General features: G+C 42.5%; 1 protein-coding gene across 2 annotated transcripts in view; it reads right to left on the bottom strand.

Annotated features, from left to right (window-relative positions):
* The window catches only part of G3BP2 (G3BP stress granule assembly factor 2), a 16,791-nt gene extending 9,208 nt beyond the window's left edge, over positions 1-7,583 (bottom strand). Inside the window, exons 1-6 of one of the 2 annotated variants that reach the window (XM_008644319.2) lie at positions 7,436-7,583; positions 5,201-5,282; positions 3,980-4,153; positions 3,009-3,099; positions 2,010-2,112; positions 302-482 (exon numbers count right to left, since the gene is read on the bottom strand). In XM_008644319.2, the coding sequence (XP_008642541.1) occupies positions 302-482; positions 2,010-2,112; positions 3,009-3,099; positions 3,980-4,153; positions 5,201-5,282; positions 7,436-7,530 (726 nt within the window). In that variant the 5' untranslated portion in view covers positions 7,531-7,583. The remainder of the gene's footprint in view (positions 1-301; positions 483-2,009; positions 2,113-3,008; positions 3,100-3,979; positions 4,154-5,200; positions 5,283-7,435) is intronic. The other variant, XM_008644318.2, reaches the window with a different exon arrangement.
* Between the last annotated feature and the right edge of the window lie 6,899 nt (positions 7,584-14,482).

Here is a 14,482-nt window from a genome sequence, read left to right as displayed (position 1 = left end):
GTGTTTTCTTAACATATGTTAACTCCGCATCTAAAAATGTCTACACATGCATATACCCACACACACACTTTACGAACAGAGCATAAAATCTACAGTACGTGATGAGCAGCACTTAAAAATAACATTTTTTTCCTTTTTTTACTGAAACTTTGCATTTTTACAAGCTCAAAGGTCAAGCCTAGCTGTTCATACAGCACGACACCAAAGAGAGGTACCAGTTTAGCCACCCAAAAAGGCAAAGTTCAAAGGCCAATCCAGTTTACATCTGCACTTAGTAGCACAGATATGACTTGTAACTAACCTTTGGTGGTTCTTGCGGTAGCGAAACAGGTTCTACAGGAGGTGGAGATGGAGATTTCTCTTCTAGTTCCTCAAGGGTCTTTTCTTCTACTTCAGCTTTCAGCTCCTCAGCTTTTGTTTCAGATTCCAATTCTGGCTCAGGTTCATGAGAAGATTCTTCAAGTGCCTCCTCTATCCCATTGCTACAAAAGTCAAATGCATTTTATGAGCTTATCAATTACTTTGCATCTTACCACATTCTGTAAGCTGTAACAGCTCTGCTATGGTAAAGATCGTTGTGTCTTCAATTGCTACAACGTGGTTTGTACGTATACAATACAGTGAGAAGTGAAGCCGTACTCCCATACCAGGTACAAAACCAGAGTTTACTTCCGCTGAAGCAAAGACATGTTCTACAGTTCTCTGCAGACAATCACCTAGCCATTTAACCCTGGAGAAGAGGTGCTCAACTAAAGAGCTGCTGCTTCTAGAAGAATACAAACACAATGGATTATTAAGCTACACACAGAAACAAAGCCCATTTTGGAATGAAACCTACTGTTTCTTTACCAAAGTGCTATACAGCTTCCTTACCAAAGCAGCTGTGAGTGCCATTTACAGAAAATCACATGCAACTTCTTCTCTGCTCTGTGTGGTTAAAAGGTAAGGGATTTGAGTTTCTTCTCTCTTCAGCCACCCCAAAATCCTACCAACCTCCAGACACCTCTGTCTATACAGCTCCTGCCACAGATCACCACATGCCCAAGTGACTCTATGAAGAACAATGCCTCTTTCCAAATGACACAGTAACCCCAAAACAAGACCTGACTTCATGCTTTCAGGCATCCCAAAACTTCCTGCATTATCTTGAGCAAGCCACTGCCAGAATTCCAGCAGATTCCACTTTTCCATCAGATTTCTCATGAAAAGCATTAAGTGACTTGTGCTTAGCATTATCACTGATGCACTCAGCATGTATTGTCTAGTGATGCCATATATGTTTTTTTTTTAAGAAGGGAACCACAAAGTCGGTTCTGGCCCTCATTACGCCATTCCTGTTTCAAAAAAAGCACAGCGGTTTGGTGATGTTTGTTTCTTTGTGTTTGCGGGGGATTATTTGGTTGGTTTTTGTACTTTTCTTACAAAATCATAAATATCTTTTTTCTTTAATCTCGCTTAGATTAGCAGACACGCAGGACAGAGACCTATTCTTCCAATACAGCTGTACAGCAGCCTCTCAAAAAGTAGATACTTCTCTCAGTTCCAAGTGATATCCAAATCTGAGTAACACATCAGGAGGTCCCTGCTCAGTGCAGGGGGTTGCACTAGATGACCTTTAAAAGGCCCCTTCCAACTCAAACTATTCTGTGATCAACCATCCCTTTGTTAACACACCTGAAACATAAATTACATCATATCAATGTACTGTTTGAAGTCAGAATTACAAAGATTCCATTAAGTGTGTACATACACGTCGGTCGCTCCCTTTTCACCTCACTTCTGAGTCCAGAAGTGAAAATAACTAGCAAACATAGAAAAATACCCCATTTCCTCTCTTCAATAAAGAAGCAATGTCTCAAAATAATGTAATGTTAACTTAACAGATCCCTATCAGGCTAAGTGTATCCTCCTAAACTACCTATTAAATAACATCCAGAACCTAAAGCCAAAACAATTGTCCGTCGTTTTCATTAAAAAAGCAACTTCATGTAATACAAAGGACTTCTTACGTTACAGGATGGTTTTCATAGTAAGTACCGCTTGCATTCTCTTGCACAGGTTCAGGTGATGGTTGTCTTTCCTCCTGCTCCTCTTCCACCTCTTCCTCAGACTCTGACACAAAAACAAAAGCTTGTCAACTCTTACACATCTCGCAAGTGTACACGAGCTACAGTTATAATAAAAGCATATTAAATTAGTAGCAATCAAAATAAAGCTTCAACAAAACATGGTAAAATTAGCTGCAAAAAAAGATGGAAGAGCCTGCCTGTCAGTCAAGAGGCCTGGCTGTTTACAATTTTCACAAAAAGAGGAAGCCAGAGACATATTGGTGCTGCTAGGAAGTTCCAGGAGGAGGTTTTGAGGATCTTTTAAAGCAGCAGGTGCTTTTCATACGGTGGCAGTAAAAGAGAAAGATTGCACTATTAGCTCATAAATCTCAGTGCCTCAGACTAAGAAGATGAACCTCAAACACAAGGATGATTGCCTAAAATGCGTTGTTCCACAGAATCCAGATGAACAAATTCCAGAAAAACCGCCCAGTGAATGCATGTATATATGTTCTGGCTACACTCTGATTTGCTCTGCCTCACTGAACAGAGGGGATAAAACCCACTCAGGTCCAATTCAGCCCCCAAGTAGCAATGTGTCATATTTGAAAGACACTTAGATTTTTTCTTCAAATCCCATACAAATTTGACTGATCACTGAACACAAGTGTGCCTGATGCAGCTATGGCAGCAGAAGTCCTGTTGCTCACTGCTTCCATTCTCTGTCAAGCCTCACCCTCTGTGAGCCAGTTCAGCCCTTCAGCGAACACGGCACTACTACAGGACCTTCCTTTTCCAGAATGTTTTGAATGAGCAGAGCTGCAGTAACGACAGCTCCATGCCCACGAGAAGGCAAGACAGTTTTGCATCCCAGCATCTCCACAAGACACTTCTGGCAGCTCTGCACAAAGGAGAAAGGAACAAGAACCACACAAACCCTACATGTACAATCCTTCTCACCTTCATCAAGTTCTCCTTCTGAATCCCCAAATACTTCATCTTCGTATCTGAAGATATCATTATGGACATAGAACTTGTTTGGAACAGATCCCTGTAAAAGAGGAACATGCGGTGCTTAGCATCTACGGAATGCCAGCAGGCAGCAAAAGGATGGACTACAGACGTGTTTTGCGGTACACACGGACATTCTGCAATAGGACTATGTCACTGAAGTTATTTTCTGAGTTATTTTTTTTTCTCTAAGCAAGCAATTAACAGTAGCTTCTGCCCAACTGAAAAGGAAGTTTCAAGCAGAATAAAATCTGCTAATTTTGCTAAGTCACATCAATCATAGGTTCTAACTAAGCATACAGCCCCTCAGTTTCATTGAGGAATTTCAATTTTCCCTATTACAAAAACTTTACAATAAAAGCCCTGAACTTTCACAGGGTGGTTGTATGCTTACAGCACTGTGCAGGGAAACAATGAAGAAATACAACATGAACCTAAAACATTCATCTCCAACCAACCACACAGTTTGCGATGAAGCGGGAGGAAAGCAGTAGAAAGAACACAAGGCACCTTCTACCTGTACACAGCTTTGCTCTCACCAAGAGCTAAATTTGAGCAGTAATTTGTGCAACCCATACTCACATTTGCCATTAGACTTGAAAGTACACAACTACGGCAGAGATTTGATCTACAGAGCTGAACCTTATCTTTTAAAAAAATTATCTCCCAAATGCAAGCTTCAATTTTCTTTGTATTACTGCTCCAACACTTCAAGTCCAAGGAAATAAAATGGCTCAGGATGGGTCCAATACACCAGTTTCTCTGCACTCACACACTGTGACACATTTAACGACCGCCTCCAGACCAAGTTTTAAAGCCAGATCCTATTTTTAGTCCCAATATGACAAATTGTAGCTACAGGTGAGGTCAGGTTTTTTTCATCGTTATTTGAAGTTCGCCATAGTCTTACACATACTTACTTCTGGAGCAAGCACAAACGTCTGCATGAACTTCCTCATTGGCTGCCCATTGTTTGACAGCTCTCCCATGACTTGCACAACCACCCCATCACTCAGAGTGGCATGAGCATCCACATGACGGATCTTGGTGTGGCACTCACTGAACTGCAGTGACATCACCTTCTTGTGTATCTCCTAGAAAGAGACAGATATATTTTAGCTGCAGTGTATTCTGTACAGAACTTTACACCTTTTACCTACCTGAGTCTCAACTAATCCCAAAAGAACACTCCCCTGAAGCTCAAAAGATAAATACAGGAACCAAGAAGTGTCTTTCACTGAGAACAGTATTCCTGAGCTCACCTAATTTTTAATCTGAAGTTTTGCACTAGGATTCAAGTATTTCTCAGAGCAGTCAAACAGCATACAACTTGCTATCCAATTTTTCCAGCTGTTTTAAAATCTATGACCTATTTTAAGACTTTAATTTTTTAAGGGCCTGTGAAAGGAACAGGATTTAGCTTGTGTTATAAAAATAAAGAAAACCTCCAAAAATACCCAACAACAAAAAACGCTAGCCCCAAAACAACAAAAAAACATCCCCAAACCAACCCTTTATATGTTGTCGGAAGTAGCAAACATCACAGGAGCGGGGAACATCTGCAGTGCCAAGATTTTTGTGCGCCAAATGAGATTTTGCTGGTGAAAGGAGAAGAAACCAAACCTGCCCTGGACTAAAAGCCACACTGCTCAAAGATGTGGCTGTCACGTGAAGAGATGTCCTTAGGTGACAGACAATTCTGATAATGCAGTACAACCAAAGCAACTCTCAATTCACTTCATCCACTTCTTCAGATAGTTATGTTTCACTTTAACAAAACTCCACTCACACAAGAATTTCATGAAACTCACACAGATCAGTCCTTTCTTGAGGAACTACTTCTAACTGAAATAAGGTACATTTATAGCACAAATCTATCAGGTCCTCTGGATTTTGTTTCCCATCCTGAAGGTATTTTCTGCAGCCCAGATGCAAAGCTGAAGAACCAAACATAACTATCAATGAAAGCAGAAATAAGCAAACAAAAACCCTCAAGCTACCAAGTTCCTATCTGTATCTGAACGGAAGCAGTGTCACAATCCATTACTCACCAGGTAACAAAGTCTAAGGCACTGGTAAAGAAAAAACCTTGATTTATTCCAAACATTAATGAGGATTACAGGACTAATTTTAATACTCACAGCTTGACCGTACACTGCTTCTTGTGGTTTCCCACTGGCATCCAGTCCTCCATGGACGTAAGAAGAATTCCTGCCATAAAACCTGCAAGCAAAGAGATGCAAAAGTCACAGAAGTGAAAAAAATAGAACCAAATCCAGAAAGTATTTTAGCCAAAAGTTGTAGAGCTCAATGCATCAGAAATTTCACCAGATTAAAGAGGCTCCAAGAATACAGGAAGAAACTTAAAATTCAGCACTGCAATTTGCCCGAGGAGTTTGGCATAGCAAACTCCAAAATGAACCTCAACCTTTCACTTGCTTCCTTTAAGGAAGGTGGTCATTTTGGCTGGAAGGTTCCTCACCCTCACAATCCGCTGCCTCTCAGAGTGGCATCAGCCCAGCAAGGTACGACCCTCTTGCCACTCCTCTGAACCCCGTTCTTTTCACAGTCTTGGCCAGCACTGAGCTCGTGGTTTTGATATTTAAATATGCACACTCACTTCCAATACTTTTCCTACATTTCAGAGATTCTTTGGCACTTTCATTCCATTTCCACATTTTGAGCCTAGAATAGTCTGTTTTGACTTGGATTGTTATTGTCAGCTTATAAAGCACATGAGAAATGCTTGGTATTTTCAGTACATTTATATTAATAGATCAGACAAAAAAACATCGTATCACTCTGTGTTTTTATTTAGGAGCATGCTTTGCCTTGGGGGTGATTGCCATGAGGTCCAGATGCTAATATGTACCTTTATTATCCACCCTTGTATGGTATATATGAAATAAACTTGTCATGAAGTACTTCTATAAACTTGTTGTCACACAGAGTGGCAAGAATACTGAATATTTCTCTCTACTTAAACAAGCCAGTGCAGAGGGTCAGTGTACAGAATTAAACCCTAAAACTTCCACGTTTGCCATCTGGTTTATTCCACTGAACTAAGAAACTCTTTTCAGTCCTACTTTTGTGAAAATACAAGCCCAAGACTTTTACTCCCTTTACTGTGTCCAGAAAAAAGTCTGGGAAACATTAGATTGTTTTCTTTGGTACTAACCACATAATCATGATTTTGAGCAGGGTCCAGCACTTCCTAACAGCAAGGAAATACAGACACTTAGCTAAAGCAGTGCACAAGCAGATAGGAAAACATCTTTTCTCTAAAACACTTCTCTCTAAATTCCAAAGCAATCTCTCTGAAAGTCAGCAGTTCTTACTAAGGGCCTTCACAGGGGACCAAGAATTTTAACATGCTTTTAAGGAACTGCTCAAAGTCACTGGGTGGCAGAGTCCCCAACTAAATGGAATTAAAGATTTTTGGTTAAGGGGCCAGAAAAGCCTCACAAATTCAACTGAAATGCAACAGGTATCCAGCTACACCGAGTAATACCCATTTAGAGGGCAAACTGATCTCTGCTGCTCCTAAGGCCTGGGGAAGCTTTGGATAATGACCAATGACAGGATCCTCTGTGCTCTTCTCAGGCTCTTAGTAGGATGAAACAGTAACTTTAACCCTTGCTGTTCGAACTCCCTCACTGCTGCAAAGAGCCCATCAAGCACCAGGAAACCCGAATCTTTCTGCGGCAAAGAGCAAGCTGCTGTTCAGACTAACAAAAAGAGAAAGAGGGAGTATGAGATGGCGGCTCTGAAGAACATCACTCACAAACAAGATGCAGCCAAAGAACACAAAGATAAATGTCCTCCACATCTGAGCCTGACCAGAGGAAAGGGGCAGTGGTGGCAGAGACTGCAAGTGGCTAGAAAACATTTCATACAAGCAACTCCAGAACTGGGTAAGATTAAACCAACCCAGACCAAAACCTCTTGGACTCTTCTGCACAGAGGTATTTAAGAGAAATTCCACAAACGCTGCTGTTAGCGACACTGGTGACACCTTTCAAGTGGACAGAGAATATTCCTGAGCACAGACTATCACCTGCACCAGGGGAGCTTGCTCATGAGTATTTATCCAGTCTTCCCAACATCAGCAGGTATTTCTGCAACCTGTCCACATTACCATTTCATCACTGTAGAAGCAGCACACTTTTCCACAGAGGAAATATCTTGATAACATGCCATACATCCACATGATCTGACTTGGCTCTAGAGCCTAGGGAGTTTGCAAGAGTTTTTCCAAGAGCCCAAAAGTTAGCCAGGTCCATTTTCTCCCACAGTCAGAAACGAATGTCTGATTTACAACCAACAGGACACACTTTTCTTCAAAACCATTATCACTTGGTGAGTACAAGTGTTACCTGTGCAAGAAGTCAGGAGCTTTGTTTAGCAGAGTGTAGTACTGTCTCACGAACTCCCGCCCTACGAGCAGGGGACTTGGCTTCTCCATCACCATTTCTTTGGTACTCAGTGTCAAACGCTGTAATTGAAAATAGTCATGTTAGTTTGAAGGCACCCCTATGTATCACAACTTCCCCATAGAAAGATTAACACTGTGATATTAGAATCGAAACAAGTATGCATACGAGGACTTAATTCACTAGAAAACACTCAACCAATTCAGGACACCCTCTCCCACCTCTTTTGAGTAAATAAGAAAATTTCAGTCAATTCATCTATTACTTTGATGAAAAGGGAACAGTGGATACAAAGTCCCTTACAGAACAAGTGCTTTGAAAAACACAAAATACACTCTGAAACAAACAAACAAAAACCCTGTTAAAAATCTCTTGCACCATTTATTTATCCCTTTGGCCAACAAATATTTAAAAAACCCAGTACAAATGCCCTGCAAAGCAAACGGAATACACTTTCTTAAGGCAGCCGGTACCTCTGCTTCAAAAGGTTACTGTCACATCTGTAAGATGAAAACGGGAGCACCAATGTGAAGTAACCATGTGGGCTGGATTCACACTCCATGAAGACTGGGAAGGGAAACCTTAGTGCCTCACAGGTGACCAGAGCCTTAGGTAGATGTTGTCCAACCTAACTGCATTTCACTTTTGTCATAGAATCATCTAAATTGGAAAGGACTTCCAGGGGTCACCTGGTTCAACCTGCTATGCTCCTACCTAGCCATGCTGTCCTGCAGATCATCCATGTCAAAAAATAATTCTCAGTACTCTAAAAGACTTTTCAATGGCTTGCCAGCACCCAACATGTTGTTTTTGCCAGCGCACCTAAGACTACCACTGTCTGCGATCATGAAATTCCCTACAGCTCTCACACAGATGCTTCATCCACTTTCTCTCTCCAAAAATTAATGTGTAGGCAAGGCAACAGGCAAAGAAGACCGAGTCAAAAATCCAAGCTTCCGATTTGGGAGATAATCCTAAAGTAAGATTTTTGGTTTTTTACCAAAATAACCTTGACCCATCCATCTAAACCAAGGGCCAAACAAAAGGCTCTTTACAATTACAGCCAGGCAGCACATAAAGCATATGAAGTGAAGTTGGGAGATTAACCTCAGCTTAAGAAGGGGCTGTAATAAAGGAAGAACACACACAGGAACAATCCCACGAACGTGTCAGATCCTGCATCATAACGGAACTCTGAAGAAAAAAGCCCACATATCTGGGTCAAATAGTTTACACTTCACAGACAACCAAAATTATCTTAAGCCAGCAATCCAAGCCACAAGACAATACCAAGGTATGTTCCTAAATGCAGTTAGTCAGGAATCACACCTGAAACAAGAGTCTCAAAAATGTGCAGGTAAGGCAGAAGGCAAAGCCTGAAACACAAGCCTTGAACCTGGAGATAAGAAATCAGCAAACTTATGATAGGGTTATCCAAAACCCTATCATAATATAGGGTTTTCAAATAAACCCTTTAATATAACCCACCAAGACTCTGGAACACAGTATTACTTTTGCCTCACAGGAAGCCCTAAAAGAAGCAATTGTGCTAATGAGACACAAAACCAAATGTCAAAATACTAAGGGACACCAAAGGTTTGAGCCCTGTGCATGTTCAAAGTGGAAGCAAAGGAAAGACAACAAAATATGACCAATTTGAGGATCTTCCCAACACAAGTCATACTACAGCAATGGCATGCACATGGAAATTTTACTTAGAAACCAGCCTTAAGGGAAGAAGGACATCTCAGCTCCTACAGGTGAGACTATTTTTTTTTGTTCCCCTGCCTCACAAGCAGATGACGAACACAAAATTGGTGAAAGGATCTTCACCACGAGCACTTGGGAGACTACACAAGGATAGAGCCTCATCAGGATTTTTTAAAGAACGTGTTAAAAAGCAGATGATAGCCACCACACATTCTTATGAAAATAGCAATAAGCAAAGTATACTTGTTAACAAATTGCTGGCATACCTCAATGAACGCTGAAGATGCCTCTGGGTACAAAACATAATGATCTGTGACAAGCCATTACACTACAGGAGATCTGTATCACACTACATCTTTACTTCATTGGAAGCTGTCCTATTTCCTCACAGAGAGGAGCACCGTGCACCTCTTCCATATTTCAAGTGACAGCACCATTGATTTACATCACATGATCACATAATTTCACAGGATGTCTCAGTACAATTCTTCACCTGTCTTAGTACTACTTTATTTCTTGAAAGATCTCAATAGGAATAGGAGCAGCTTAATGAACTGTTCAGGTCTCCCACGTCATTAAAAGGCAGTAAAGTAAAACCAGAGGTACTCCCTGCTAGCAACATGGATGCCATGAAACCAGGTCTTCAAAAGATTAGTCTCCACGTGTCCCAATTAGTACAGTACCTCCCTAAAGTCAAGGACCCGAGCCTTAGGAGGCCCAAGGGGTTTGGAGGTAAAGACACCAGTGAAATTTAAGCCAAAAGTCAGGGCATGAGCACCAACAATTTAAACAGGCCAAATTTACAAAGAACAGTATCTCCATGGCTTACCAGGCACCAGGGGAAGTCCCATCGATATCCATACTCTATAAAAGCTCTATTTCCATTTTCTCAAGAGTCAGTGAATAACAAACTAAGAAAGAAGAATCTGAGCGTTCTTCTCAGCTGAATGAAATAAGCCACATTCTTAGATCAGCCTGAACAGCCATTGAGAAAGGTCTTAACGAGAACTTATGGCTTGAGGCACTTGTGTACACACTAGCCAGAAACAAAATACTGCTGCAAGTCTGAGATCCCAGCACTGAGGTGGCAATCACCAGAAATCAAATACACTTATCTGCTGGCTTCTTTAAGGTGCAACTGTACTGTTAAAAAAATCCCTTCACCATGCACAATGCACAGGGTAACAGGAACTCCCATGCAGCTGCTGCTCATCCACAGGCAGTCCTACTTACATCCAGCGGACACAACAACTCATTGACAAGATTCAATAGCCACCTTATCCACTACTTCCGATTCCTCTGTTACCAGGAAGGCACCCTGGATTTCCAGTGCTTTCCTCAACCAAGGAGAATCAGGAGCCACACAAAATATTTTGCAGCATACTCGCAAGCTGAAAGGCAAAATGCAACATGGAATCTCTTTCTTCCCAAGACAAGACTCAGAGGTGAGGAACCCGATTCCAAAACTGAAGAACATGCACATGTGCCAGTGCAATACTTCTTCCAACTTCAACTGCTGCAACTCAAGTTTATAATAATAACTGCAGCCTACAGGCAGGATTTCTTTCAAGAGAACAAAAACAATGAGAAAACTGGTACAGAAATTATTTGTTATTTGCAGGCAAAAATAAGCAAACAAACAAAAGCAGAAAAGATAATTTCCTCTGAAGAGCAACTGCATAGTACAGAAATTCACCCAACACCTTCTGATGGCCATGACAAATAAAGCAAGAAGTCAGCCTTTGCAACGAGGTGAAACTGCTGAGGGCAAACGGGATGAAATACAGCCCACATGGAGACAGTTGTGCTGAAGTATGTGAGAATCAACTACAATCACTTCTCAAGTCCACACTCAAGAGCATGCAAATTCATTCAACCTGTAATCATCTTCACACATAAAACTTTATTAAGCTGTGTTTGTCCCTTCTTCAACCAAATGAAAAAAAAACCAACGAGAAACCAAGCCCCAAATCATCATCAATCAGTTTGCACAAGAGGGCAGCAGCAATTTGTTCCTGAAGAAGTAATGAAGACCACTACCTGCTGAGTAGTGAAATGTTCCCTGGTATGCATTTTGCTCAATAAGCAGCTCTGACACTAGCAAAGCCTTTTTTCCCTATAATATATATAAGCATTCTTTATTATTATTACTATTATTTCCCTTGCCCTGTAGAAAGCAGAAATGTGAGTCGTCATCTGTGGCAAAGCACTGTTACCCAAGGCCATGACTGAGCTACAGAATGGTAGCCTACGTGCTCAAATTTAGATATCCAGAGAATAAACTTTGGCACAAAGCCTTTGCTTGTGCCTAAAGAGGTATTTCAAAGAGTCCTTCATCCTCTTTCAAGACAGAGCAACAGTAGTGATGTTGTCCGGATGTTTCGTCAATTCAACTTGGGGGGAGGAAAAAAAAAGGCTGAATCGAATTCTGACAGCAGCTGAAGAAAGTGTCACCTGAACTTGAACATAGCCTCCATCAAGAGAAACTTCTGAGCTTTGCAAGGGAGCTGTGGGCCTCACCAGTTGTTTTAATAATAAACTATAAGCAAATAAAATTTTGTTTTCTTGAGAAGCAAATTTCATCCTCTGAAAATTCACCCATAGAACAATTTGTCCGTAACTAAAGGCACACAGACATCAAGCTATCATTTTATACAAATCTGCAACAGTATGGCTTGTTTGTACATCCACAAGTTTGCAACTCTTGTCCAAGTCACTAACCAGATTTAAATACACCGCTTAAAATGAAAATAAGTTCGAGAAATATGTTCTGGCAAATCAGGAAGACGCTCCCCACACAGCGGGAACACTAAGCAAAGCCTCAAGGGACACAGTGTCACTTCCCACACCACTGGAGCTGAAGGAAAACAGAAGGGAAGGGGAAAGCAGTTTTCACAGTCTTGGGCAGGCTTCTCCTGAACCCAGATATCACTTTTTAATTGTGCTTCTTACTTTAGACAAGCGTGGTTGCTCCTGCAGTCCATAAGCGCGACTCTGAGATGCCATCACTGCCACACATCATGAATAAAGCTAAAAATCCAAACTGATAGCCCAGCTTGCCCAAGGTAGGGCATCTGGAGCACAGCCCTGCAAAGGCTGGCGCGTACCCCATGGAAAGTAAAGTAGCAGTGACAGCAGGGAAAAAAATCCTGAAAGGGCAATCGAAAGTCCCAAACAACATTCCAGTATTGACACTACCTCCCCTCATCCTGTGCAAGGTCAGCACTCAGAGCATCCTTCACGTGGAGCAAGGAGCAGCAACCGGGCGTCATCTACCAGAATCCCTTTACTTTATGATCTCCTTTACCTATGTGCTACATTCTGACCTGGCCGAGCTCGAAGGCACAGCACGCAGTTCTCTCAAATCAAGCTCTCCCGAGAGGTTGTTTTGGTTTTTGGTTTGCGGTTTTTGGGAGGAGCTTAACAGCACCCCGTATCTTAGGCACACGGCTGCCATAGGGGACCATCCTCTGGGCAAATAAGCTGTGCAGTCCGAAAGGGCCAACATCCACCCAAAGAGCAATAACAACAGTAACCTGCTCTGGGGAAGCCATTCCACCTCTGTGTCATCATCCAAGCCCAGGTTCAGCACCTTTCTCCTAAGTGTCTCATCACATATGTCCATTAGTCTGACATATTCATCCTTTCATGTCACTTGAGTCGCCACACAGTTCTTTATTTGTTAAATGCTCTCAAAAGCAGTGACATCCTGTGCCATAACTACTACAGCAGAAGACTCAAATCCAGCACTGTGCCTTAAGGTACAGTGGTTCCTCACTGCATTTTCAGTGCTGTGAAATAATCTCAAGTGTGAGAATCGATGTTTAATTGGAAACCTCAGTTCCATAAAGGAAAACATTCATATGGACATCGGCAGCTAAGCAGTTTTTTTTTCTCTTCAGTTTAAGCTAGTTTTCACAGAAAAGATTTTACTCTCCTAATGCAAAAATCATCAGACGCAGATCATAATTTCACACAGCAAGCCCGCATCTGCCAAGCAGACTATTCCAAGAACAGTTGCAATGGCTAACCAAGATTATGTTTCTGATGTCCAAGCAACCAGGGTTCACAAGAAGGAATCTTTAAGAATGACAAGCTTTCCTAGGGGAGGTATGGCCCTGTACACACACCCACAATCACAATGGACACAGAATGCCTCCTGAACGATACATCAACTCCAGAAGTAAAGCAACACCAGTTTGTCAGCAACCACAACTTCTCAGCTCAGAATCCAAGTTGACAAATCCTATGCTAACTCGCAGTCCTACAGTAATGCAGCCATATTACATTCAGAAATTTGGGTATGGATTAATATAACTTCCCCTATTTCTCAATTGTTCAGAAGTACCTTGGGCTTTTACACTTCTTTACACTTCTTTCTGTATGAAAGCAGAACATTTGCACACTGAACCTGACGTGTCTAGAACATACAGAGGGCTTGGAAATTTTCAAACCATCATGGAAGGTCACAATAACAAAATCTGCATGACTGACTAAGACCTTCTGGTTGAAATTAAACAATAATCTCATATCGTCTTGTTCTCTCCTGTGACCGTTCTTTCGTGCAGTAGTACCTGGCACCAAGCTCAAGATCCAGGCTCACCAAGCTACCCAAGGGATTTAAAAGATTTGTTGCAGAGATGCTCCTGGGCACCCATACTGGAACGGCGGTGACCTCCGAGGTGAAGGAAGGCAGAAGCCTGAGAACACAATGAGCCCAACTCAGGTGAAAAATGAGAGCAGCTCAGAAAAGATCTACTCATGGCATCCAGCTATGCAGAATAAAATGTGCCTCACAACAACTTCTGCGATCTCACTCCGTGTGCAACGAGAGCACCCAGGTTATGATTGGGGAAAGGGGAAGCGCAGAAAAGTGAGGGCTGCAGAGCTGGGACAGTCCTTAGAGCCAGGATGCCATGGCAGTACTAACTTGTAGAAGAGCAAAAGGGCTCGCTGAGCCGAGGATGGGGAGCTAAAAGCGCTTCAGGAGGAGGAGCGAGGCCGCCGGAGCAGCACCCTGCACATGCCAAAGCCCACGTACCTCTGGAGGCCCCTGCACAGCGATCGATCCATGAGGTGAGATGGGAAGCGGCGACCACAGGGCCCAACACCACAGCCAGCACCGAGTAACGCGGGGCTTGGGGGCGCTTTTCCCCGGCCTCCTCGCGCCGCCCGGGGCGAGGCGGAAGAGCCGCCAAGGTGACGGCGAACAAAAGCCGCCGCCCCCCCGCTCCGAGCCGAGCCGAGCCGAGCCGCGCCGCGCCGGCAGCCAGCGGCCGC

This window comes from Corvus brachyrhynchos, unplaced genomic scaffold (genome assembly GCF_000691975.1).
Source record: "Corvus brachyrhynchos isolate BGI_N302 unplaced genomic scaffold, ASM69197v1 scaffold352, whole genome shotgun sequence".
NCBI classification, from domain to species: Eukaryota; Metazoa; Chordata; class Aves; order Passeriformes; family Corvidae; genus Corvus; species Corvus brachyrhynchos.
Note: the sequence above shows the minus strand (reverse complement) of the source record. Positions and strands in the feature narration are given on the sequence as shown.